The following is a 25,547-nucleotide window of genomic DNA, read 5'->3' as shown; positions in this document are numbered from 1 at the left end:
ATGCAGTCGGCGCGGCGATACGGTAACCGTGTGTATATATTTATTTACGTACGTAGCGCTACATGACGTGATCGCGATTCGCAGTCTCGTCACCACTCGCCAAGAGCATTGGTGACCGCTAATCTTTAAATCTCGGGAAGGCCACAGAATTTTCGCAAAGGGTTGTGGGTAAATTGAGCACCAGTCGTATACACGCAGGATCGTTGACCTGGGTCAAATACAGAAATCTGTCCAATGAGAGCTCAGAAAATTTAGCGGTAACCGTACGCCCTAGCATAAAGTAAGGGGTACGAGTGAAGAAATGAATGTGCATGAGCTGTGCGTGTGGTCGATCAGCTGATATCTGACTTCAAAAATAACTCCATTGCCATAATATGCAATGATTCAGGTCCTTGAGAAAAAAAAATACTGAAAATGTTTGTATTTTTTTTTTAAATTGAATAAAAAGGATTTAACAAAGTGAAATCGATTTATAAAAGAGCTTCTGAAAATATTCATTACACATGACGTGCTTAAAATAACTTCATCCACCCTGTTTTCAGTTTGGTATCGCCCATAGACAGTAGAAATACGGTAAATCATGGTAACAAAAGGTTGAAGCAGCCGAAATGGGGAACAAAATGCGGATTTTTGCAAACATGTATGTGTGAAGGGGGGGGGGGGGGAGTGTTCGCACTGGCTAAATTTAAAATCATCTTGCCCAAACAGCGCCATCTAGCGTCAGATGTCCAGTTCCGACCTTCGGACCCACGTGTTCAATATTCGAAACATTCGGGTCGTCTTCGTCTTCGGCTCTATCACCAAATTTCGAATTACTGGGAAGCAAACTATATGGAAATATTCTAATATTAGGCCTCACATCATAGAATTACATGTTCCTGAATCACAGAAGGCTCCAAAATTTTGCTGGAGTCCCCAAAGTTGAGATCCTAAAATCTCCTTAAGCCGGAGGCGAAACGAATCCGAGGTTTCAAAAATGACTGCGATAAGGCAGTGGCCGTGGGTACGAGTGGGAAGGAGCAACCTATCCCTGTACATGAACTACACCTTCACAACCTCTTACGCTGCGCTCGCACATGGCCACGCGGGCAGTCAATGACGTAAGGTATTTCCCGGGTCTTCTTCAGCAGATACTCTCCAGTTCCTACTAACTAACTACAATGGCAGAAACTACTGGTAAAGTAAGTCACAATTATTTAGTTTTTTGGCTTTTTCCACAGCCAGAGTTTTCAAGAGGTAAAATGCACTTAGTAACTGCCCACCCAAAGGCCACATTAATCTTCTTAAACTTTATTTAAACTAATCAAAGTTCAAGAGCAGATTGCAACTGCAAGTCATGCAAGTGCTCAATAATGGGGCTTGCGCAGGGCGCCCTCACTATGCGTTTTGTTATTTAAATTCAGTGACTTTTTTTATAAAATACTTGAATTGTCTAAATATGATTGAATATCACAGAAAAGCTAGGTTGCTGAAATCTCTAGTACTACTAGTAGTATAAAATTGTCTGTGAACTTGTTGAATTTTCTGGAGAAATGTAGCTGGAGTTACCCAGCCCTGAGTTTTATCATTGGGTTGTCTATTAGGGCTGGAGCGAATTTTTCTCGTAACTTGTAGTATAGGCAAAATTTTTTGGAAAATGTTCAATTTTGTCCCCGTTACACACTAATTGCAACTGCAACTCACCCCAAACTTGCCTGGAATAACCATTACACAGGTCCTTGAAGTAAAAAACGATCCACGATGAAGATTCAGCCTACGATTGCAGTGAAAACAGGAGGAATAACCGCTAACTTGACAACCTTGCTGGATCGGCCAGGACCGCAATTGGTTTGTGCACAAAAAAAATTGTGTACAATGAATGGCGGTCGATTAACAGGCACAGAGAGCGATCGCTGTCAACTACTCGGTTTTGCTGGCTGTTGGCGCATGACGTCACGCGGAAGCGTAACACCCGATGACTGTTTCATGCACTATTGGTTGCGGTTCCAGTACCAAAGCTGTGATGCGAGTGGTAAACCTTATATTAGTGCATGAAACAGTCATCGGGTGTTACGCTTCCGCGTGACGTCATGCGCCAACAGCCAGCGCAGCCGGCAAAAACGAGTAGTTGACAGCGATCGCTCTCTGTGCCTGTTAATCGACCGCCATTCATTGTACACAATTTTTTTTGTGCACAAACCAATTGCGGTCCTGGCCGATCCAGCAAGGTTGTCAAGTTAGCAGTTATTCCTCCTGTTTTCATTGCAATTGTAGGCTGAATCTTCATCGTGGATCGTTTTTTACTTCAAGGACCTGTGTAATGGTTATTCCAGGCAAGTTTGGGGTGAGTTGCAGTTGCAATTAGTGTGTTTTGCTGTTGCAATTAGTGTGTAACGGGGACAAAATTGAACATTTTCCATAATTTTTTGCCTATACTACAAGTTACGAGAAAAATTCGCTCCAGCCCTAATAGACAACCCAATGATAAAAGTCAGGGCTGGGTAACTCCAGCTAGGAGAAATGCATATTAGTTTTGCATTATGAGTGAACAAAGTCTAAACCTTATCAAATATTCATGAGTTATGCCGTGGTAATTATTTTCATTTTTTTGCAGCCAATCAAGTGCAGGGCAGCTGTTGCCTGGGAGGCGGGCAAGCCATTGAGTATTGAGGAGGTGGAAGTGGGCGTGCCCAAGGATGGAGAAGTCCGAGTCAAGGTGAGTACATCACATAACATTGTATTTATTCAATGATGAATTCATGAAACTTGAAGTGTTGTTGTGTGATGGGTCGATTTTGTAAGATATCTCGGACTTTACTTACCTTTTTTAAAATGCAATCTTCTTTTCATAGATTTTGGCGACGGGCGTCTGCCACACCGATGCCTACACCCTGAGCGGCATTGACCCCGAGGGCAAGTTCCCCTGCATCTTGGGTCACGAGGGAGGGGGGATCGTCGAGAGCGTGGGCCCCGGGGTGACGTCCTTGGCCGTCGGGGACCACGTGGTACCCATGTACGTCCCCCAGTGTCGGGAGTGCAAGTTCTGCAAGAGCCCCAAGACCAATCTTTGTCAGAAAATCAGGTACGTGTAACTGGTTCATCTTTTCAAATTGAGCCGTATCCATATTAATTGGCTGTGGCTATTATAAGATGATATTTTTGGCTGTGGCTAGATGGCTGTGGCTAGCAATCGCACATGGAAGTGGACATTTCCATAGGTACATTACTGCTAGCCCATAGCCAAAGTCTTGAAACACAGACTTATTTCAATTTCCCGTTTTCAAAAAATGATGTCCCTCTCTTATTTTTGTGAAATGTACAGTTCAATAAAATATAAATCCTTTTTTTTTAAATATGTATTTTTAAATTTTTTTTTTTAAATATGTATTTTTAAAATTTTACATATATATTTTTACACAAGGCATATCTGGGCCTTAACAGCAAGAAACATTATTGACTAATAGAGACTGCTGAGGGCTTGTCGCCCAGATAGCGATTCACCTCCCTACTGAAGCTGGCCAATTTCCTGATAGTTTTATTTTGAAACTAAAGCAGATACAAATTTTCTGATCTTGTTTAAATGCCAGGATAAATGAAAGATCTTAAATTCATAGAAATTTGTTTGAACTTTCACACGTTTTTAAAGGTAGCACCCAAGCACCAAAAAATATACTTCGCAAGATGTATCTTATATTTAATAACAGGCAATTTCTGATGCTCTAATCCCAAAATCAAAAGATTGTGAACAAGTAATTTTTATAAATTCGAGCAACATGTAAACTTATGTCATTGTCTTGAAGTTATGTGTGTTTGAATTCCCAAAGTGGAATCTTTCTAGCGTCTAAATGAGAAATTGTGCATTTTGGATATAGTCTTCCTTTGTCTGAATGCAACGAAAATGATAAACCAGTCTGACAGTTTTTGTTGGCTTCCAGGTTGACCCAGGGTAAGGGTGTGATGCCTGATGGGACCAGCCGCTTCACCTGCAAGGGCAAAGAAGTGGCCCACTTTATGGGCACTTCCACCTTCAGCGAGTACACCGTGCTGCCTGAGATATCTGTGGCCAAGGTATGTCAATTTCTTCTCGCGCTGCAGTAAGATTTTGTCCAGTTTAGGGTGCCGTAAATACAGAAGATGGAATTTGGCATTGTAAATAGAAAGGAATTCATATTTGCAATTAAAACAGCCATAGCACATGTATCCTTTTACCCTGTATGGAAAGGATTAGCTTGTAAATAATTTAGTTTATTGTATATTTTTTTTCAGGTTAATGAGAAGGCCCCATTGGATAAAGTGTGCCTGCTTGGATGTGGTATCAGCACAGGATATGGTGCTGCACTGAACACTGCTAAGGTAAAATAAAATTAAGAAAATTCTTCGCGCAGTTGGTTTGCACTCACTCAAGGTGCCTTCAACCTATAAGGTTTTCAACTTATAAGCAGGCTCAAGTTAAGAACGTGTGTGACATGCTTGTGAGATGGCACTGTCTTGGAGTAACACCGGATTAGCCTATAGCAGTGAGTTTACAAACACAAGACTGAATGTGAATTTTTTGGGGGGCTGTGGTTCCTTCTGCAGGTGGAGCCTGGGTCTACCTGTGCGGTCTGGGGGCTAGGCTGCGTTGGCCTGGCTGTTATCATGGGATGCAAGGCTGCCGGGGCCACTAAGATCATTGGAATTGACATCAATCCTGACAAGGACGCTTTGGGTAAGAGACCATGTTCAGTAGACTGCGTTGTAGTCGAGGTTCTTGCGAAGGATCACAGATACATCACAAGTGATTCACAAATATATGAACTTGATTCATGAATTTATGACGGTATCAAATTTCAAATACTACATTTTGTTTTTTTCGTTTTTGTAGCCAAGCAGTTCGGAGCCACGGATTTTGTCAATCCTAAGAACTTTGACAAGCCCATGCCCCAAGTACTCAGTGAGATGACCGATGGTGGACTGGATTATACATTTGAGTGCATTGGGAATGTCAAGACTATGGTAAGGAGATGATCTTTTAATATTTATTCATCCCAATCCTGTTTAACCCGAAATGTATAGCCAACTAACTGCAATATAGCTGAGCTCAGTCCAGCTGAGTACAGTCCTAACATAGCTCCATGATCAGACCTAACCCCGGCAGCCCAACCAAACCCAACCAAACCCAGCTCAGTTCAGCCTAGCTCAGCGCACCCCACCCCAACCCAGCCCAGCCTAGCCTAATCCAGTCAAACCCAACCCCAACCCAAACCCAGCCCAACCAGTGCAACCCAACCCAGCCCAGCCCAGCCCAGCCCAACCCAACCCAACCCAACCCAACCCATCCCATAGGGCTGTGCCGAATATTCGAATATTCGAATATTCGATCGATAATCGAATATTTATTTTCGAATAAGAATATTCGGTGGTGATATGCAATGAAATAAAAAGGTGGGAAAAAAAACTTTTTTTTAACAACAAAAGTGTATTCTCAAAGTTAAGTTTCAAGTTGCTGCCAAAAAACCCCATAAAAGTAGCTTGTATATATGCCAAGCAATAATGCCATACATATATTACTTCTGCTTTGGGAGTGCTTGCAGTAAAGCCAACCCATTTTTTAACGCCAGACTGCAACACCAATCGCTGATGCTTCCGACAAGATAAACAAGACATTTTGTCTTTCATGTCTTCACAAAACACTTCCTGACACCTTTTCATATCAAACCTCTAGCATGAGTAGTAACGTTTCCGTCCGTATTTTTGTTTGTTGTTGTCCTACCGGTACTTACAATCCCTATTTTCAAATGAAAACCGCCGCTGTTTTCCCCGATGCGATCCTGGCAAGTTTCCCCGCGCGTTGGTGTTACATGTACATGTGTGCAGCATAGGAAAATGCAGTGTGGCATTGGAGAGGAACACGTATTAAGTTGCCCACGTGCGCAGTGGGAGGGGCTTACTGGATCGGCTATTGACATCGCGAAAATGGCATGCCAACATCGATGTAGAAGACCTTTGCAATCTCATGCAAAGAACTTGATTTCTTTTTTCTGTGTGGGCCTTTGTATTTTCCGTTTTCATGTACTTATTTTGAGGACGTACTGCTCGCACAGGGTCGCACAAGAAGCGGTACATTACACTGATACAGCGAAGCCAATTCCCCCAAAAGTTTTCCATCGCCTGTTCAATCGTGTCGAATGCACGTGGTTATAGGGAATCGCCTTGCACGCAGTATGCCAAACCCAAAGCCAAACCCAAAGCCAAACCCAAACCCAATGCCAAAGCCAAAGCCAAAGCCAAACCCAAACCCAAAGCCAAACCCGTTTAATTTTCAGCGTGAAGCCAATTCCCCCAAAAGTTTTCCATCGCCTGTTCAATCGTGTCGAATGCACGTGGTTATAGGGAATCGCCTTGCACGCAGTATGCTGCCCACAGCACGTGGCATGTTGTAGAAAACCCAACGCCAAACCCAAAGCCAAACCCAAACCCAAACCTAATGCCAAACCCCAAGCCAAAGCCAAACCCAAACCCAAACCCAAAGCCAAACCCAAACCCAAACCCAAAGCCAAAGCCAAAGCCAAAGCCAAAGCCAAACCCAAACCCAAACCCAAACCCAATGCCAAAGCCAATGACAAAGCCAAAGCCAAAGCCATACCCATACCCATACGCCTTACCTCCAATCAAATAAGTACCTTGCCTGCGTTTTATTTTCAGCGTGAGGCCAATTCCCCCAAAAGTTTTCCATCGCCTGTTCAATCGTGTCGAATGCACGTGGTTATAGGGAATCGCCTTGCACGCAGTATACTGCCCACAGCACGTGGCAGTGTTGTAGAAAACCCAAAGCCAAACCCAAAGCCAAACCCAAACGAAAAGCCAAACCCAAACCCAAACCCCAAGCCAAAGCCAAACCCAAAGCCAATGCCAAAGCCAAACCCAAATCCAAAGCCAAAGCCAAAGCCAAACCCAAAGCCAAACCCAAACCCAAACCCAAACCCAATGCCAAAGCCAATGACAAAGCCAAAGCCAAAGCCATACCCATACCCATACGCCTTACCTCCAATCAAATAAGTACCTTGCCTGCGTTTTATTTTCAGCGTGAGGCCAATTCCCCCAAAAGTTTTCCATCGCCTGTTCAATCGTGTCGAATGCACGTGGTTATAGGGAATCGCCTTGCACGCAGTATGCTGCCCACAGCACATGGCGGTGTTGTAGAAAACCCAAAGCCAAACCCAAAGCCAAACCCAAACCAAAAGCCAAACCCAAAGCCAAAGCCAAAGCCAAACCAAAAGCCAAACCCAAACCCCAAGCCAAAGCCAAACCCAAAGCCAAAGCCAAAGCCAATGCCAAAGCCAAACCCAAATCCAAAGCCAAAGCCAAACCCAAACCCAAACCCAAACCCAAACCCAATGCCAAAGCCAAAGCCAAAGCCAAACCCAAACCCAAAGCCAAAGCCAAAGCCAAACCCAAACCCAAACCCAAACCCAATGCCAAACCCCAAGCCAAAGCCAATGACAAAGCCAAAGCCAAACCCAAAGCCAAACCCAAAGCCAAAGCCAAAGCCAAAGCCAAAGCCAAAGCCAAACCCAAAGCCAAAGCCAAAGCCAAACCCAATGCCAAACCCCAAGCCAAAGCCAAAGCCAAACCCAAAGCCAAACCCAAACCCAAAGCCAAAGCCAAAGCCAAACCCAAACCCATACCCATACCCATCAATCAAATAAGTACCTTGCCTGCGTTTTATTTTCAGCGTGAGGCCAATTCCCCCAAAAGTTTCCATCGCCTGTTCAATCGTGTCGAATGCACGTGGTTATAGGGAATCGCCTTGCACGCAGTATGCTGCCCACAGCACGTGGCGGTGTTGTAGAAAACCCAAAGCCAAACCCAAAGCCAAACCCAAACCAAAAGCCAAACCCAAAGCCAAAGCCAAAGCCAAACCAAAAGCCAAACCCAAACCCCAAGCCAAAGCCAAACCCAAAGCCAAAGCCAAAGCCAATGCCAAACCCAAACCCAAATCCAAAGCCAAAGCCAAACCCAAACCTAAACCCAAACCCAAACCCAATGCCAAAGCCAAAGCCAAACCCAAACCCAAAGCCAAAGCCAAAGCCAAACCCAAACCCAAACCCAAACCCAATGCCAAACCCCAAGCCAAAGCCAGTGACAAAGCCAAAGCCAAACCCAAAGCCAAACCCAAACCCAAAGCCAAAGCCAAAGCCAAAGCCAAAGCCAAACCCAAAGCCAAAGCCAAAGCCAAACCCAATGCCAAACCCCAAGCCAAAGCCAAAGCCAAAGCCAAAGCCAAAGCCAAAGCCAAAGCCAAACCCAAAGCCAAACCCAAACCCAAAGCCAAAGCCAAAGCCAAAGCCAAACCCAAACCCATACCCATACCCATCAATCAAATAAGTACCTTGCCTGCGTTTTATTTTCAGCGTGAGGCCAATTCCCCCAAAAGTTTCCATCGCCTGTTCAATCGTGTCGAATGCACGTGGTTATAGGGAATCGCCTTGCACGCAGTATGCTGCCCACAGCACGTGGCGGTGTTGTAGAAAACCCAAAGCCAAACCCAAAGCCAAACCCAAACCAAAAGCCAAAGCCAAAGCCAAAGCCAAAGCCAAAGCCAAACCCAAACCCAAACCCAAACCCAAAGCCAAACCCAAACCCAATGCCAAACCCCAAGCCAAAGCCAATGACAAAGCCAAAGCCAAACCCAAAGCCAAACCCAAACCCAAACCCAAACCCCAAGCCAAAGCCAAACCCAATGCCAAACCCCAAGCCAAAGCCAAACCCGAAGCCAAAGCCAATGCCAAAAGCCAAACCCAAATCCAAAGCCAAAGCCAAAGCCAAAGCCAAAGCCAAACCCAATGCCAAACCCCAAGCCAAAGCCAAACCCAAAGCCAAAGCCAATGCCAAAGCCAAACCCAAATCCAAAGCCAAAGCCAAACCCAAACCCAAACCCAATGCCAAAGCCAAAGCCAAACCCAAAGCCAAACCCAAACCCAATGCCAAACCCCAAGCCAAAGCCAAACCCAAAGCCAAAGCCAATGCCAAAAGCCAAACCCAAATCCAAAGCCAAACCCAAAGCCAAACCCAAACCCAATGCCAAACCCCAAGCCAAAGCCAAACCCAAACCCAAAGCCAAAGCCAAACCCAAACCCATACCCATACCAATACCCATACCCATACGTCTTACCTTCAATCAAATAAGTACCTTGCCTGCGTTTTATTTTCAGCGTGAGGCCAATTCCCCCAAAAGTTTTCCATCGCCTGTTCAATCGTGTCGAATGCACGTGGTTATAGGGAATCGCCTTGCACGCAGTATGCTGCCCACAGTACATGGCGGTGTTGTAGAAAACCCAAAGCCAAACCCAAAGCCCAAGCCAAACCCAAACCCAAACCCAAAGCCAAAGCCAAAGCCAAAGCCAAAGCCAAAGCCAAACCGGCCAAAGCCAAAGCCAAAGCCAAAGCCAAACCCAAACCCAATGCCAAAGCCAAAGCAAAAGCCAAACCCAAAGCCAAAGCCAAAGCCAAAGCCAAACCCAAACCCAATGCCAAACCCCAAGCCAAAGCCAAACCCAAACCCAAAGCCAAAGCCAAAGCCAAAGCCAAAGCCAAACCCATACCCATACCAATACCCATACCCATACGTCTTCAAATAAGTACCTTGCCTGCGTTTTATTTTCAGCGTGAGGCCAATTCCCCCAAAAGTTTTCCATCGCCTGTTCAATCGTGTCGAATGCACGTGGTTATAGGGAATCGCCTTGCACGCAGTATGCTGCCCACAGCACGTGGCGGTGTTGTAGAAAACCCAAAGCCAAACCCAAAGCCCAAGCCAAACCCAAACCCAAAGCCAAAGCCAAAGCCAAAGCCAAAGCCAAACCGGCCAAAGCCAAAGCCAAAGCCAAAGCCAAACCCAATGCCAAACCCCAAGCCAAAGCCAAAGCCAAAGCCAAAGCCAAAGCCAAAGCCAAACCCAAAGCCAAAGCCAAAGCCAAACCCATACCCATACCAATACCCAAAGCCAAAGCCAAAGCCAAAGCCAAAGCCAAACCCAAACCCACACCCAAACCCAAACCCAAACCCATACCCATACCCATAGGCCTTACCTCCAATCAAATAAGTACCTTGCCTGCGTTTTATTTTCAGCGTGAGGCCCTTGAATCCTGCCACAAGGGTTGGGGAGAATCCATCATCATCGGTGTTGCTGGGGCAGGGCAGGAGATATCCACCCGTCCCTTTCAGCTGGTCACGGGCCGGGTCTGGAAGGGGACTGCCTTTGGAGGTATGTTTCACGAAGAGTGTTATACTGAAATCCAAGCATGAATCCTGTGCCCAGTACCCCCTCAATAGTCAAAGACAGTTGGGTGAACGCTTGAATGCCGTTACCGAATTCAATTGAAACTTTGTAAATATTCTTCACAATGTCCATCTTTGAAACACAGGGTACAAGAGTCGCGACGGTGTTCCTCAGCTGGTAGAGGACTACCTTTCTGGCAAGGTCAAAGTCGATGAGTTCATCACCCACCACGTCAACTTCGACAAAATCAACGAGGCATTCGACCTGCTCCACGCTGGCAAAAGGTGAGTTGTGCTTTGATTCTTCAGATGGACAGCTGTTAATGTTGGTGAATACCCACTGAGGCCATATTTTAATGTCATGCCTAGAACTATTGTCTAGGTCTTCGTCCATTACAATTACATTACCCAAACCCAAACCCAAAGCCAAACCCAAACCCAATGCCAAACCCAATGCCAAAGCCAAAGCCAAACCCAAAGCCAAAGCCAAAGCCAAACCCAATGCCAAAGCCAAACCCAAAGCCAAACCCAAAGCCAAAGCCAAAGCCAAACCCAATGCCAAACCCAATGCCAAAGCCAAAGCCAAACCCAAAGCCAAAGCCAAAGCCAAATTTGGCAAAGCCAAACCCAAAGCCAAAGCCAAAGCCAAATTTGGCAAATTCGTCCAAGTTGCCAACAATGATCATGCGAAAGGGATTCTCAATAGCCAAACCCAAAGCCAAACCCAAAGCCAAACCCAAAGCCAAACCCAATGCCAAACCCAATGCCAAAGCCAAACCCAAAGCCAAAGCCAAAGCCAAATTTGGCAAAGCCAAACCCAAAGCCAAAGCCAAAGCCAAAGCCAAAGTTGGCAAATTCGTCCAAGTTGCCAACAATGATCATGCGAAAGGGATTCTCAATAGCCAAACCCAAAGCCAAACCCAAAGCCAAAGCCAAAGCCAAAGCCAAAGCCAAAGCCAAAGCCAAAGCCAAACCTAGCCTTACCTCCAATCAAATAAGTACCTTGCCCATTTCGGACACAGGCTGCACATGTTATTGTCGAGCCCATCACAAGTCCTCAAAAGTCTGTCAAAAGTCATCAGGTCCCAAGTCAACTCACAAGCTATACAACTGACCTTACTTAGGATAGTACCTTCAGATCTCGAAAATTTCTGGACTCGCACAAATTGTATGCCAAGTTGCCAACAATGATCATGCGAAAGGGATTCTCACCAATTCGATCTTACAACAGGAACCAGGTCTATAGGCCAAATGGAACGTTTTTGTTTTCTAATCACTCAAATACTCCAGTAAATTAATGCAAATTCACTATTTCACTTTGTTCATAGCATCCGTGCCATCGTTCATTTCAACTAAGAGCTCCATGGAAGCTTCGGTTTCTCCAGACGAATGGAGATGCAGCACAGGTATTCCATTTTAGAAATGGATAATAAATGTATCTGTTTATTTTTAGTTTTGAAAAGTTGAACAAAGGAATTGACTGGAGCGGGGCATGAACCTGCGACCTCAGGATAACCGTTCCAGTGCTCTTACCAACCGAGCTATCAAGCCCTATGTTGGCGGTTCGCCAATTAATCAATATCTTTGTTCAAGGGGTGCTAGATAAATATATTTTTTGTTTTGTTAGTCTCCTTTCTTGAAGAAATCTTTTTAGAAGGGTGCTTTGAAAAATGATAAAGGTAGTTTGAAAATAAGTAAATATTTAAACAAAACTGAGAAAACAGAATCAGTATAACACGTTTTCGTTACCAAATGATTCAGATAATTTTATTGATAGTGAAAATACATGCCAGTTTTTTTCTTATATACTTAACGTTTTGGGATTCTATATCAAAGATTGGATTCAAGTGCAGTGATTTTGTACTTCATATTCTTAAGTCATTTAATGGCGTACTCTTTTCCTTTAAGTTAAGTTTTGTGATTATCATGGAGAGAAAAATTGTTTTATTGAAAAGATCAGATAAATTACCTAGTAGTTTCGTGACGTTTGTTGGTAAGTTGATGGTCTTCAGTTGGACGTTCATTCAACATGCCAAGCCTATCATAAAGTTGCTGCAAGCAAGCCTTTTGAGGCTATTGGACAGGCAATTGGACAGGCTTGTGAACGCAGACTTTTTGTTTAAAAATGTGACAGATTAATGTGCAGTGGTAGGACTTAAATTGTTCACAATAAACAAGCACAAAAAAGTTGAATTAATGTGTAGCTCGATTCAATTGTTCTTACACGTGGGCAATTTCAGCATTATGAAAGGAAGTGTAATGTTCGTGACACAGCCAATTATTATTATTAATTATTTCTGGTAATGAAACCAAGGATTCCTCAAAAGCGCCCCCTGGGCACTGTAGCTCGCAAGCCTGAAGAAACCTTTAGAGAGCATAGGCCAAAAAAAAAAGTCTCCGGTTTCTGGTATGCGCGCGCGTCGCCGTAGCCATGCGCGTCGGCAAAATGAAAAAGTTTTTTTTCAATGAAAGATGATGTCTCAAAACCGCCAAACTCACTGGTTTGACTGGAATCCTGCTGCTGCACAATTTTAACGTGTTTTTAGATGGGGTTATGATCGAGAATAAGCTTTATGTGGCCTCTCTGGACTCCCATATATTTGCACTAAGTTTAGTCGGGCACCATTTGCAGTCATCAGCCGACATTTGAAGCAAAAAAGTCAGGTAAAAAAAAAAAAAAAGCCGCGTCGCCGCACCACTTTTTGGACAAGCTCCATACCAGAAACCGGAGACTTTTTTTTTTTGGCCATACAGTGAGAAGAAATTACAGTTTTAGAGGTCGGAGGAAAACCCCAGAAGAATATTCTGGGGAAAAAACCCAATCCACATTTGGACCTGGGCAAGAATCGAACCCGAGGCCACAGCGGTGGAAGGCAAGGAAGGAACTGCTACGCCCCAAATTAAACCACGAGATCTTATTAATGATGCAGAGAAATGATCCAAAACTCCTAGTCTGTAGTCTCCTTGACCATTACTAGATTATGGATGTATACAATTTGAAAAGTACATTTTCAGGTTTATTCACTGAGCTCTTAAAAGCTTCGTCACGGACATTACGTAATGCTGGAATGACCCACATGTCCATATAAATGAAAACAAGGATCTTAAGCCCGGTTCATACTTTCGCTTTCGCGTGAAGTATGAACCGGCTTTAGTGTTGTACGAACTACATAGCACTACACAACACCTTTCAAATCAACATTGTACTGTCCTAGGTTACAGTTGCAAGTTCGGTAGATATTTTTAGTTTCTACATCTGATCCATAAAATGTGGCTGTCTGTTGGGTTCGGGCCGCGCCGTAAGGATCTGGCATCCCGTCTGGGTGACCAGTAGCGTGTGCTCAAACTGGGCTGACCGTTTGCCGTCCTGAGTGACCGCTGTCCAGTTGTCTGGCCAGGTCACGTCCCTCCAGGAACCTGTTCCAGAATGGGCAAGGGGAACAAAAAAAGTACAGATGTGGTCAGCATGTGTACAGACAAATCATGAAAAATTATATTAGAAGACATCACTTATGCGTAAACATATTCGCATGCCATTTTCAGAACGTGTGCGACATGCACGCGGTGGTAACATCCCCGTTATGGCTTGTAATTTTGGTTTAGTCTAAAGGAACATTGGAAATTGGAAAGAAGTTAAAGGCATGATTTTTATGTAGTTACTGTAATTTACCTTCACATATCATTGGTTCAATGGTGAATGCATGTCCCGGTTTCATCACACCCGTAGCCTTGTTTTCTGGGAGAAAATATTAAATAAAATGAAACCTCGACAACTAAAACTGAAAACCTGTCGGCTTGGACAGTTTGTGTACAAAACAAATTATCACAGTATTATACAAGAACGTGTTGGGTATGCTATGACCTACACCGACTAGCTATTTTATAACGGTAGTAAATCAGTGGTGCAATGACCACCTTTTTTCGAATTTTTTTGTGCCGGTCCCAGAGGGCCAGCATGTTGTTGGGCAGTGCTATTGTATAGGATTACCCTGTAATGGGCTAAATCCGGCTCGCTGTGTACACCAGATGCAGTGAAAAGCCATTCTGAATCCATTGAATAGAATGCTGTGCACTCTGGGACCAGCTTTACTAAGCTTGTCTTGTTTCTTGACTACAATAAACTTCAGAGATGCTTGCGATCACTGAGGCACCAGTCTACTTACTTGCATAGTGAGGTACGCTCGGTGCGGTGTGGAATAACCTATGAATGCCGTGACCGCAGTACGTCCGAACCACCGAGTACTTGTTCGCCTGAGCGTGTTTCTGTATGATGTCTCCGAGCTCTCTGTAGCGGACACCTGGCCTGACTGTAATGGTATACAAAATATGAAAGAAGGTTTAAATAAATGTAATTTACCACTCAACTGTCCAGCACCTTTTGTACCAACTGAAGTTCATTATACTCACAACTACATGTGTTTGTAAGTTCATCTAACATGAACTTTAAACATGAATGCTTTGCATTCTTTGATTGGAGTATATTGGCAACACAGAGCTTTGTTAAATTTTTGACAAATCACCTGCTTCAATTGCTAACTCTAGACACCGATGCGTGACAGACACCAACTCTTTAGACTTCTCGTCGACATTGCCAACAAAGAACGTCTCGTTCAGATCGCCATGGAAACCATTGTGGTAAACGGTGATGTCAACTGCAAAACAAAACAAAATATTGTCAGAGAAAATTTCATTCACCTATTACTTGACATTCATCTAACTATATTGAAATTGCTTTTGGAAGAAAAATCGAAAAGCTAATGCCGGCCACCTTTGGAGTGAGATGCAAATGTTAAGATTTTTTTTGTAAATTCTGTTGTATTCATTTTTGCTGGATTTTAAACGTTTTAAACTTTAACTTTCAGTGCGTTAGTGCCCTGGAGGTAAAGTTTGTCTGCATTTATTTGTGGTTTTTATATTTAATCAAAGTCACAGAGAAGGAATTTTGAAAAAGATTATAGTTACCATTCATGATGTCTCCGTCCTCCATGGGTCGCTTGTCGGGTATGCCGTGACATATAACCTCATTTACGGACCTAAGGAGAGATAACCAACAATTTAATCGACTAAGCAGTGGTAGCAAATTTCTTGTTACATTTTTTGACTCAGTCTCATTACGACAATTAATTCTGTAATCAGAGAGTTCAACCAGTGGAAATCTTGCCATTGATAACTCGTTACTTTTTTCTGACTGTAGTGTACTGCTTGCTGCCGAACAAAAAAAGAATTAAAGGAACTTACGTGCAACATGACTTGGGAAATTTATGATAGTTGAGAGGCGACGGGTAGCAGTTTCTCTCTACAGACGCCTTGTGGACGGCTTCGTCGATTTCATCGGTGGTGACGCCCGGCTTGACCATGGCTGCGGCTATGTCTAACACCTCCCTGCCAAGCTAGAGAAAAGAAGAAAAAGACAAGAGTATCAGTTCACAAAAGTCTGTTGATACAATTTACCGGCTGGAAAACAAGATCAAAGGCAAGGGACAACAAGGCAAAAAAACTTACGGAAATGTACATGTAGCTGTCAGAAACAGGCAAATAGATTGCTCTGTGAATTGCATGCGCTGAATGGAGGGAACGGTTACCTCGGAGGGCTCCTAATGTTTTGCATGCAAAGGATTCGGGGGACCATGCGTGACTTTTCAGAAATTCCAATAAACCAAAATTCTACACGTTCGTATCGGGTCCATTTTTTTCTCGAATTTCTTGGGAGTGACAGATCCTGTGCCAGTGGAAGTTCTTGGATAACCTCATATTGTAAGTACGGACAATGCAGGTGTTCTATTGAACCCTAACAGTACTCAACCCATCAAAACCCAACGGCATGTTTTGTTGGAATCTGTCAGGATGGGTACAGTACCCCTAAACTCTTTTACATTGGGCTGGCACACCTCCAGAAAGTCAGAAATATGTGTGTGCCGTTTCCCATATGGTATTGGAATTTGCCAGGATCGGTATGGTTCCTAGTAAATCATGCTAGGGAGTTAGGGTTAAACTTCGGGATTGTAGATGGAATACCTTTATCTAGGCTTTCAAATGTCCAGACATGGCAACGACACATGGTGATGTATATCGCCATGTTTACGGGTCTTGTTCTTACCCTGCATGCAACCCTGAGACCTTCAATCTCCTCGGCGGTCAGACATCGGATCTGAGTGCTTCCTTTGACTGCCATCTCAGTCGTTGGATAACCTGATCACAAAAATACCAACCATCCATGAACATGAACCATCGATGGACTGTTGTGTTTTATTTTTTTTTCAATGGACAATGCTGCAACAGAACAACTGTTTATAAGGTGGAAAAAAGTGGATAAAAGCACTTGTATTATTGTTTTTTTGTCCTGCAAAGTCTTTTCCTAAAGATAACCGCTTTCAAATTTTGAATCTGTGACTGGAATGATCAATCGTGTCTTTTTGGTATTACCTTCAGGGTGATCCGCATAATCTGGCCTCCCGATGCCTTCTGGAACAGTACGAGATTCCGACTGTAAATTAGAATTAAAATTTAATATTCAGAATAATCATCTTCACATGAACAAATTTTCACAGAAAAACTTTGGCAAATACATGTATGTGCATTTCCCCAATGTCACGCTACATGCTCTAGCCATATTCAATACATTTAAGTCAGACTTTCCTCTGACATTTGGTTGCACGGTCACGAGCGTGATTGGATCAAAACATCGGGGGGGGGGGGGGGGGGGCTGGGCTTATTGGGCCATTCCATTCTTACCAAAGGGTATGGACGCAGCTTGCCAGTGAACATATACCCCGGCCATGGATTGTAGATCTTTGTATTCAGCTGCTGGTTGATGCGTTCCTTCTTATGAACCTGTTTGTGATCTGCCCAGTTCTCCTTGAAACATTCCTGTCAAGTCAAACAAGTTGGAATAAAGGTTCCGCCTGAAAACAAGTTTAATTTTTCGTATGACAATGTATTTCGGAAGCTACCTTGTTCCGTTCTGCATATTAAAGTTTGAATTAAGGACAAGGAAAGTCTTTTAGTTGGGGGGCTGATCTCGTAATCTGAAGCTGCAAAAAAAAAAAAAAACATGTAAAGAATAGTCATATTTTTCCACAAACAGGCTGAATGAAAGTTTCCATGTTTCCTAACGTTTTAAATACATGTTTAAAGTTAACAGAGTAAACCAGTGTAATTATAATCAAACATATCTGTGACGACGGAAAAAATTCACTAGCCTAACAATTAACATGATTAATACGAAAACAAAATCCAATTTACTCGCAACTAGCTGAACTAACTTGTAATTAAGCTCTTCAAGTTGAAACAGTACATGCAAAGTGATACTTCAAAGCCCACACTACGGTGCCATACAGTACTAGTACAGGATTGGGGGGGGGGGGGGGGGGGTGTACTAATGATTGTGACGTAGCCGTAGGCCCACCGTACCATGCAGTACCGTATGTGGTATAGAACAAGAATCTTTACACAACTTGAACTTGGCAATGCCAATGGCAAATTTAAACATGAATAAGGCCTGGGCCCTACGATCCCCTAGCACTAGCTTATCGAGTACCACAGCCCTTCCAAACCACAGAATAAATGAGGAAACATATTTCTCACCTGGGAGCAGAAGTAAGATCCCTGAATTCCCAGTTTGATGCAAGTTGGGCATTGCAAACGGGAACCCTTCTCGCAACCAACGGTGATGCACGTTTTCTCGCTCGCCATGTTTTTAGTTGAGTGAATAGCGCCCTCTAATTATGCCAGCCGAGTCTTTGGCGCGCGGCGTGGGGCGTGGTTGCTGGTATATGGTCAGATGGTGGGGGTATGCCAAATTAAGTTGCACTTGAAGAAATGACTAATACTTTGTGAAATGTTATTGAAATATATAATTCACAATGATTATTATGCTGCATTCTATAGGTTCGAGAAATTTCTTTTTCTAGCACAACCTGAATGTGTACTACCGTAAATTTTGGCGGAAAAAGACGGAGCCGTAAAGTGGCAATAGCGCCCTCTATCAGCTGCTATGCTAGGCGTGTAAAACTCGTCTTGAACCAAGACTACCTAGTATTAAAGTGAAAGTTTGTTATAGGGTACGTATGTACTATGTGCATGCGCGCTATGCACACACATCTATCGCAAGTTAAGTGCATGCAACTAGCAACGTTCAGTATAGTAACAAAGTTGTGTGCAACGTAAACACAGTCTGACAGTGAAAAAGATGTTGGCATTCAGAAATCCAACGTAATGTGAGCCGAAAACAGCCCGAATTTTCTCCGCAACCATGTCTTATGTCAACCTAACAGAAGAACAGTGTGAAGAAACACACTGTATACCACCCGATGACTGTAGAGAGAGATACTGGTACGTGTTTCTCAGCTCGAGTTTGATCACTTTTTTCGGCGGACTGGTGGTGATTTTGGCGTTCCGTCTGATCGTGTTGATCAGCTGCAAGCGGCGCGTGCACGATGCGTCGCCGCCGACGCCGAGCTTCAATGGCCCGGTCTTCAACGGCAAGAGCCCGGACATCGAGGTGCCTTGGATGACGGCTGTCAAAGATTGGGCCGGGGCACTGATATCGGCACAGACGAAGATTGGGAAATTCTTGGTAAGTTTAAGATTGGCTACATTCAATTTAAAACTAGGTCCTATTTAATATCATTTATTTAAACTCTTTTGAGTTTCATCACAAGCTCTTCAAAATGTATTTGAAGTTAAACCATTTTGCATCTATCTATAGTGTAGGCGTGATAGGAAGTTTCCATCAGTACATCATGTAAATCATTTAACTTTTTTTTAGCAACAAAAACTGCTTGCGTGACAGGGATGAACTGGGTTACTTATAATTTTATAATGGTCTGTTTAATGTTTGTAAGCATTAATTCAGTGACCTGTTAATCATCATAAAAAACATAAAATTTTAGCATGTAAATAATTCATGTATTTAGCTGTTCTACAAAGAGTACAATTGAAATGTTTTATGTACAGAAAATTGCCTCCATGTGTGAAAAGGACGCTTTATTTTCAGGTGGACGCTGGTTCCTATTCAAGGTTCAACATGCATATTTCATCTTGAGATATGTGTATATTTGTTGTTCAGTATCTACAAAATCAAACGACTATCAAACGGGATATTTACTAATTTACACTTAACTGAATGTGAAACTTTTCTAAGGAAGTGTTTTAAAATTAATTTATCAGACCGTGAGAAACACAAAAGCAATGACAGCCAATTTTGGAGTGATGGATTGTGTCTCTTAAATATTCACCTGCCATGTTTAAGTGTTTTGGGTTTGACTTTGAGCTTTATATTTTTAATAGTTATGTAACATGATGTGGGATGTGGTATTCTTTTACACCATCCGAGGACATTCGGCATCTTCAGCTACATCTTGGTTGCATTGCAACCAAGGTTGCATTGTAAAAAAAAAAAATAACGGAAAGAATGTTGTATCCAGATGCCACTTCAGCAGTTGTGTACAAAGTCTATGGAGAGTCAAGAACATTTTCAAAGTATTTCCTAACGAACTCGAACATGCTTTGCAGTCCCAGATTAATGTCTTTTAACATTTTTGCAATGACTGACCTCCATTGAGATGATAGGTGTATGTGATGACAAAACTTGGCATCAGGGTGCAACATTCTTTCCAAAATACCATGCCCTGTATCAACAAGTATTCTAATGTGCCGATAAATTAAGAACACAAATGGTGTAATGTACTATTTAAGAATGAAAAAAAAAAAAAAAATTCCCATTCAAATCAACGTAACCAAAGCGAGGCTGGAAGAAAAATAGTCTGGTTCCTTTTTGCACAGAAAACATTATCATTCAGTACCGTTATTGGACACAGGGAACATGACTGAAATGGTGGCAGCTTAATAAAGGTCTATTTCAACAAGGCTAGCGCAGCAGTCAAACTAAATCGGGTGACTGTTTTTAACAGTTGAGGGCTCCCTGCCTTCATAAAACAGGATTGACTGGTTGTTGCTGATACGTATAGCTATGCTCTGATCATACAGCTATGCTTTGAGTTTGACTGCAGGAGATTGATTGGCCAGCTGCGCCTACCGCCATGCAACTGCTTTTGTATTTTGGTGGAATTTGACTAGTCGTGGCAGTCCTTCTGATTTGAAAATCACAGGTGTGTGGAAAACGCACACCTGGATTTTTCTAGGCGTGTGATTTTTCTAGGCGTGTGATTTTTCTAGGCGTGTGATTTTTCTAGGCGTGTGATTCTGTGGTCCAAGGTGGGACTGAACAATCTGGTATTGTTTTTCAAAATATTCATCTTGGTTTACAATAAAGCCATATTCTCTTCACCGACGTACTTTAATTTTTCAAAAATAGGGATTCAGGCGTGCGATTATTCGCACTTCTCAGGAAGCATTTAGGTGTGTGATGGTGTGGGGGTGTGATCGCACGCCTCAAAACAGATGGACTGTAGTGGTGCATATTCAAAAATGATCTGACTGCTGGTGACTAGCCTGTGTATAAAGGCATGGCAGGGGAAGCGGAACAAATTTTTGACTGTCTGTACGTGTAACTGATCAAACAAAAGGAGTGGCGACATAAAAATTCACCGTGTTTTTACCCCTTTAGACCAATGAAATTTCAATTACAATATAACAATTTGCAAAATGCTCACGCACTGTATCTGGAATACAGTCAATCCATTGTTAACGTGGAAAGCAGACTTGAAGCACAGTGTGTTTCATAAAGAAAGTATGGAGATCTGTGCATATTTGACACACAAAAAACCAACCTGGCGATGTACATGTACATATAATATGTGTAAAGTAGGCCTTTGTACTCAAATAAAAATTAAGCTACTGTAGGCCTACATGTATAATTAAAATGACTGTACATATTCACAGGCAAGAGACTTGCATGTAGGCTATATTTCTGACTACATGTATACCAAGTTTAGAAGTGTTCATTATAACCTCATCTGTATAGTCTCAAGGTTGTTTAGAAGAGATAAAATACACAGTATATTATTGTTGGTCTGGAATTTATGCAAATAAAGCTTAGACATCTACTGGTCAGTTGGGATTTGTTATCAGCATTTGAAGTGTAAACTGTTTTTGTAATTAGTATTGAATAGGGATGTGCATTTTCTAATAAATTAATTAAGTATTGGATTATTATAACTTTCAATATAACTTTAACATCTGCTAGCCTGAACTGGATGGCAGTCGGCATTTGACAACTTATTAAAAAAAAATACAGGAAACACATAAGAACAGATAGCCGCAGTGCTGATATTTGACCGATTTCGAAAAATAAATTTGAGATAATATTTATGGAATTTCTCATATCATATACGAAAACGGCTTTCAACAAAAGTGTGGCTCTGGACAGACAATGAACCACGCAACTTACACGATTGAAATAACACCGTGGACGTTTTGTTTTATCTTTTTGTGTCGCTCACATTTTAGAAGATGCTTGAATAATAAAAAAAATTGGTACTCTGATATTCGGTTGACGATGAAACATTCGAATATTCGTTATATTCAGCACATCCGCTGAATAGATCGAATATCACCACCCCCACCCCAGATCATATGGGGCTGCCCTACAAGGAGCTGGAGTGGGGGTGGGGATATGGATCGCAAAACATTTGTTTTTGTTTTTAAAGCGGGTACTTGTTCCGTTGCTGAAGTGCCGTTTTCTTCCTGTCGGTTATGTAATCAATGCAAGCTACATTAATTAACATGTAGGTGAGTTTGCAACAAAAACTAAAAATACTTGTACTTTATATAGTTTTTATGACCCGTATTTAAAAAGCCTAATGAAACCGTTAAAAGGTATAACATTTACATGCAGAGCTGTGTACCAGTACATATGTGGATATGTGTGCAAATAGGCAAATGGAAGAAAAATATGCATGTACTCTGTAGTACGTAATGCATACTTCTGTTTGTGCATATTTTCAATCACATCACATGTTAACAAATTTATCACAATTTTTTGTTGAGTAATTTTTAGAATCTGCCACAATTCCAGGAGTTTTAGTTTATTTTAATACACTGTACATGGTTTTCACACAGTGTTGGTATGCACTTGGTTTGAAATCACTCGTACCTTGGTGAGGTAATTTTTTGAAAGAATTTTTTTTCGAGACTGAACATGTAAATTATGATGTACATGTACATGTGCACACTGTATACGTGTACTCACAATATAAACTGCGTTAGGACAATGGCTTAAATGTGTGAATTGTGCTTTCTGTACAGTAGAAGTGTTGTGGACAATTTTCAAGGTACACCTTATTGTCAGCGTAAAAATGAGAGGCGTTAAAGTCGGTTTGTTATTTCACGTGAATCGCGCCGTGCAAAGCAAATTTGTGAAGTGAAGGAATTTAACGCAAACGTCACGATGAAACTCATGTTGTTGACGTTATGAAAGGCACTTTGTTTTCACTTTGAGTGGCATGTGGACCGGCCTTTACAAATTTACCATTTTCAGGGTAGTACAGACATGTATACATGTATAATTATAAAACAAACCCTTGTATGGATACTATCTGTACTAAAAAAAAATAGGAAATTTCAGTGAAAAAAAGAAAGAAATTGCAGTGGAAATGCAAGTATACCGGTAGTATAGACTTACGGTACTATACGAACCAGGGGTGTGAAATCTCAGCTTTAAAGCTGATTTCAGCTTTTTTTTGTTTTGGATTTCAATTTTTTTCCCTCACTTGCTGTGTACTAAAGTACCGGTATCTAGGAGATTTCCAAAGTTTAGCTTTTTTTTTTACACTTTGTCCAGCTGTTTCAGCTATTTTTATCAGTGGCCACTCACACCCCTGACGAACATGTACATTTGCATGTTGGTCTACTACCTCCATGGTCTGTACTGTAAATGTGGATTTTCAGGGAGTTTCTATTCTGTTGTTGAGTAACATTGTACCAGCACAACTAATCGGACAAAAGAAATTAGTCTTGCGTGCTTAACCCTAACCTTCGCAATTTTATCCAAAATGCACTTTGCATAATGGTGGATTTCAAGCCAGGGCCTTTGAAAATCAAAGCATTGGAGGATTTTGCAGGATTGAGGGCATACCAGGGTTTTGCCTCTGGAGGATAATGGGGGATTCAGGTTAGCAGGCCCCATCTGAGGCTGGATGAAATTGGAGGATTGAGGCTCTGGCTGGTGTAGCCCAGAACATTTTTTTTTTAGGATTCAGGCTGTTACCGGTACTTACTTTATATGCGTACTTGGGCAGGCATTTATTTAGCATATGGTATCACTGTTTGTTGTACAGCCATGTTGTATTGAATTGGATTGAATTGCAGGGGCGGATCCAGGAATTTTCGCGGGGGGGGGGGGGGGGGGGGGTTTTCATCAGCAAAAAATCTGAAAATGTACACAGGGTTTTTTTCTCTGGGCACTTGGCCTCCGTAAAATAAAAAATTGGGGGGGGGGGCGCTGGTACCATATTTTAATAGGGGGCGCTGTTCAAATTTGACAATTATAAAACACTAGATTACAGAATGGTGTACTGTATTTGGAATAGGCGGACATTATACCAGTATAATTTTTTGGGGGGTGTCGGGGGAGGGGGGAGGGGGGTTCGACTTATTTTTTTGGAATTTGTATGATAATTTTTTGTTGTTGAGAGAGCTGGGGGGGGGGGGAGGGTTTGACTCCCAAAACCCCCCTCTGGATCCACGCCTGAATTGAACAGAGCTTAGGGAGTTGGGGTTAATAGAAACTCTGTCGATTCCTTCTGTATTGATTGGATGACAACTTGAAGGAACAAAAACAGATAAACGAAGTAATTTCAGCGTAATCAGTTTAGCTCGATGTGACAGTAAAGGAAAAGCAAGTTCAGCCCGCCTCTCATCTGGACAACGTTCATCACGTCCATCATGTTCTTAAAACCTTCTCTCAGCTTGTACTGCATGTTAAGAAAAAAAATAGGAAAAACATTGCCACATTGTTACGTTTGGATTTGGAGAGAGAACATAATTTGATTTCGCATTTCGCTTTTCACTGATCACAATGACACAGGAAGGATTTTTGTCTGAGAGACCTGAGTGATTAATTGTAGTCTCTGAGGTATTAAAAAAAAATGAAATTTAATTGGTATTGAGCAAATTTAGAGTGCACAATGTAGTTTGAATTGATTTTAGCAGCACGTGCATAGGAAGAAGAAAGAGTGCAATAAAGATCCAATGGCAGATCGGGGGGGGGGGGGGGGGGGGGGGGGAGGGGGGGCGGCCATCCCCATCCGGCCATGTCTATTTGCAAGAATTTGCGCCAGCTTTTTAAAAAGCTGAGTACATTTCATCTCAGACACTGCACAAATTTTGCAGCAAATGTTTTGTTGTAAACGTCAAGTTCATCCAGTCCGAACAGGCCTTGAAATATGTATTGTACACGCAATTAGCCACACCCCAATTACAGAAACAGTGTACAGATATGTTGATGTTGATGCATACACCAGTATCATCCAGCATAATGGTTGATATAATTGAAACATATTAAAAAAAAGTTCTATTCATATGCAAATGTATTCACTATTTGTCTTCACTAATATCAGCATGTGTTTTTAATCAATATTTTATGTCGTACACACACAGAGAGAGTCCTGCATATTTATAAATTATCAGGGTTTTCGCTTGATTTTTCATGAAAATATGTAGGTAGTCATTAACACCATGATGCTGGAAGTAATGTGTGCTGTCAAGTTAAAATTGAAAAAGAAATGGGAAGTGGTTTCACACAAATTTTGCATACATGTATTATGACGGTCAGAGGAAAAATACCCCCCCCCTTAAAAAAAACCAAAAGGCTTATCTTTTTGCACATAAAAGATGCATTGTCCTTTAATTAATCAGTAATTTTATTTACTGGAATATTGTCTTTTTAAACTTTTGTTCACCCTTTCACATTTTGGCTGTAATGTTCAGTGTTCAGTTGTATCATATTGGAATTTCGTAATTCTTCATTGAACTTCATGTAATTTTGTACAAGTTCAGGAAGTGAAAGTTCTTCTCAAATTAGCCTATGATTTATGTTTGCATACATACACCAAACTTCTAAAATGGTCAGGTATCTTGAACTGATGGTAAATGTATCTGGAGAATTTCAGTGAAAAAAAAAAAATGCACAGCATCACATTTGATTAAAATTGTATGGTGGATTTTGTTTATCTGTAGATGTATTTTTATAATACTGTTAATTTGTATATTGTCTGGCATGTCTGCTAATATTTACATGTACAAAGTACAAAACACAGTCCGTGAAATGAGAAAAATAAACAAGGGCATTAAATCAATTCATTAAACGGAAGCCTTAGGTTAATTAGACATTGTGGTACTTGTGATGATAG

At 42.0% G+C, this 25,547-nt stretch overlaps 3 protein-coding genes across 17 annotated transcripts in view; 2 read left to right on the top strand and 1 right to left on the bottom strand.

Annotated features, from left to right (window-relative positions):
* Positions 1-1,044: 1,044 nt before the first annotated feature.
* On the top strand, positions 1,045-12,429 carry LOC119732402 (alcohol dehydrogenase class-3-like). Its single transcript, XM_038205891.1, has 10 exons — positions 1,045-1,181; positions 2,594-2,695; positions 2,832-3,061; positions 3,915-4,047; positions 4,246-4,332; positions 4,558-4,687; positions 4,844-4,974; positions 10,087-10,222; positions 10,383-10,521; positions 11,565-12,429. The coding sequence occupies exons 1-10, from the start codon at positions 1,161-1,163 to the stop codon at positions 11,590-11,592; spliced, it is 1,137 nt and encodes a 378-aa protein (XP_038061819.1). The 5' UTR covers positions 1,045-1,160; the 3' UTR covers positions 11,593-12,429.
* Positions 12,430-13,300: 871 nt separating this feature from the next.
* On the bottom strand, positions 13,301-17,962 carry LOC119731966 (methionine aminopeptidase 1-like). The gene is made up of 10 exons (XM_038205304.1): positions 17,821-17,962; positions 16,969-17,103; positions 16,660-16,720; positions 16,334-16,425; positions 15,475-15,626; positions 15,199-15,269; positions 14,757-14,888; positions 14,400-14,543; positions 13,907-13,972; positions 13,301-13,653 (listed from the first exon to the last, which is right to left on the bottom strand). Exons 1-10 carry the CDS (start codon positions 17,926-17,928, stop codon positions 13,487-13,489), a joined length of 1,128 nt encoding a protein of 375 aa, XP_038061232.1. The 5' UTR covers positions 17,929-17,962; the 3' UTR covers positions 13,301-13,486.
* Positions 17,963-18,292: 330 nt separating this feature from the next.
* LOC119731963 (calcium-activated potassium channel subunit alpha-1-like) overlaps positions 18,293-25,547 on the top strand; it is a 69,055-nt gene continuing 61,800 nt past the window's right edge. For 9 of the 15 annotated variants that reach the window (XM_038205293.1, XM_038205291.1, XM_038205294.1 and 6 more), the window contains exon 1: positions 18,293-18,811. In XM_038205293.1, coding sequence (XP_038061221.1) covers positions 18,488-18,811 — 324 coding nt within the window. In that variant the 5' untranslated portion in view covers positions 18,293-18,487. The remainder of the gene's footprint in view (positions 18,812-25,547) is intronic. The other 6 variants (XM_038205301.1, XM_038205296.1, XM_038205302.1 and 3 more) reach the window with 1 other exon arrangement.

Source organism: Patiria miniata, unplaced genomic scaffold (assembly GCF_015706575.1).
Source record: "Patiria miniata isolate m_02_andy unplaced genomic scaffold, ASM1570657v1 HiC_scaffold_24, whole genome shotgun sequence".
Classification (NCBI taxonomy): Eukaryota; Metazoa; Echinodermata; class Asteroidea; order Valvatida; family Asterinidae; genus Patiria; species Patiria miniata.
This window is presented reverse-complemented; position numbering and strand designations above follow the sequence as displayed.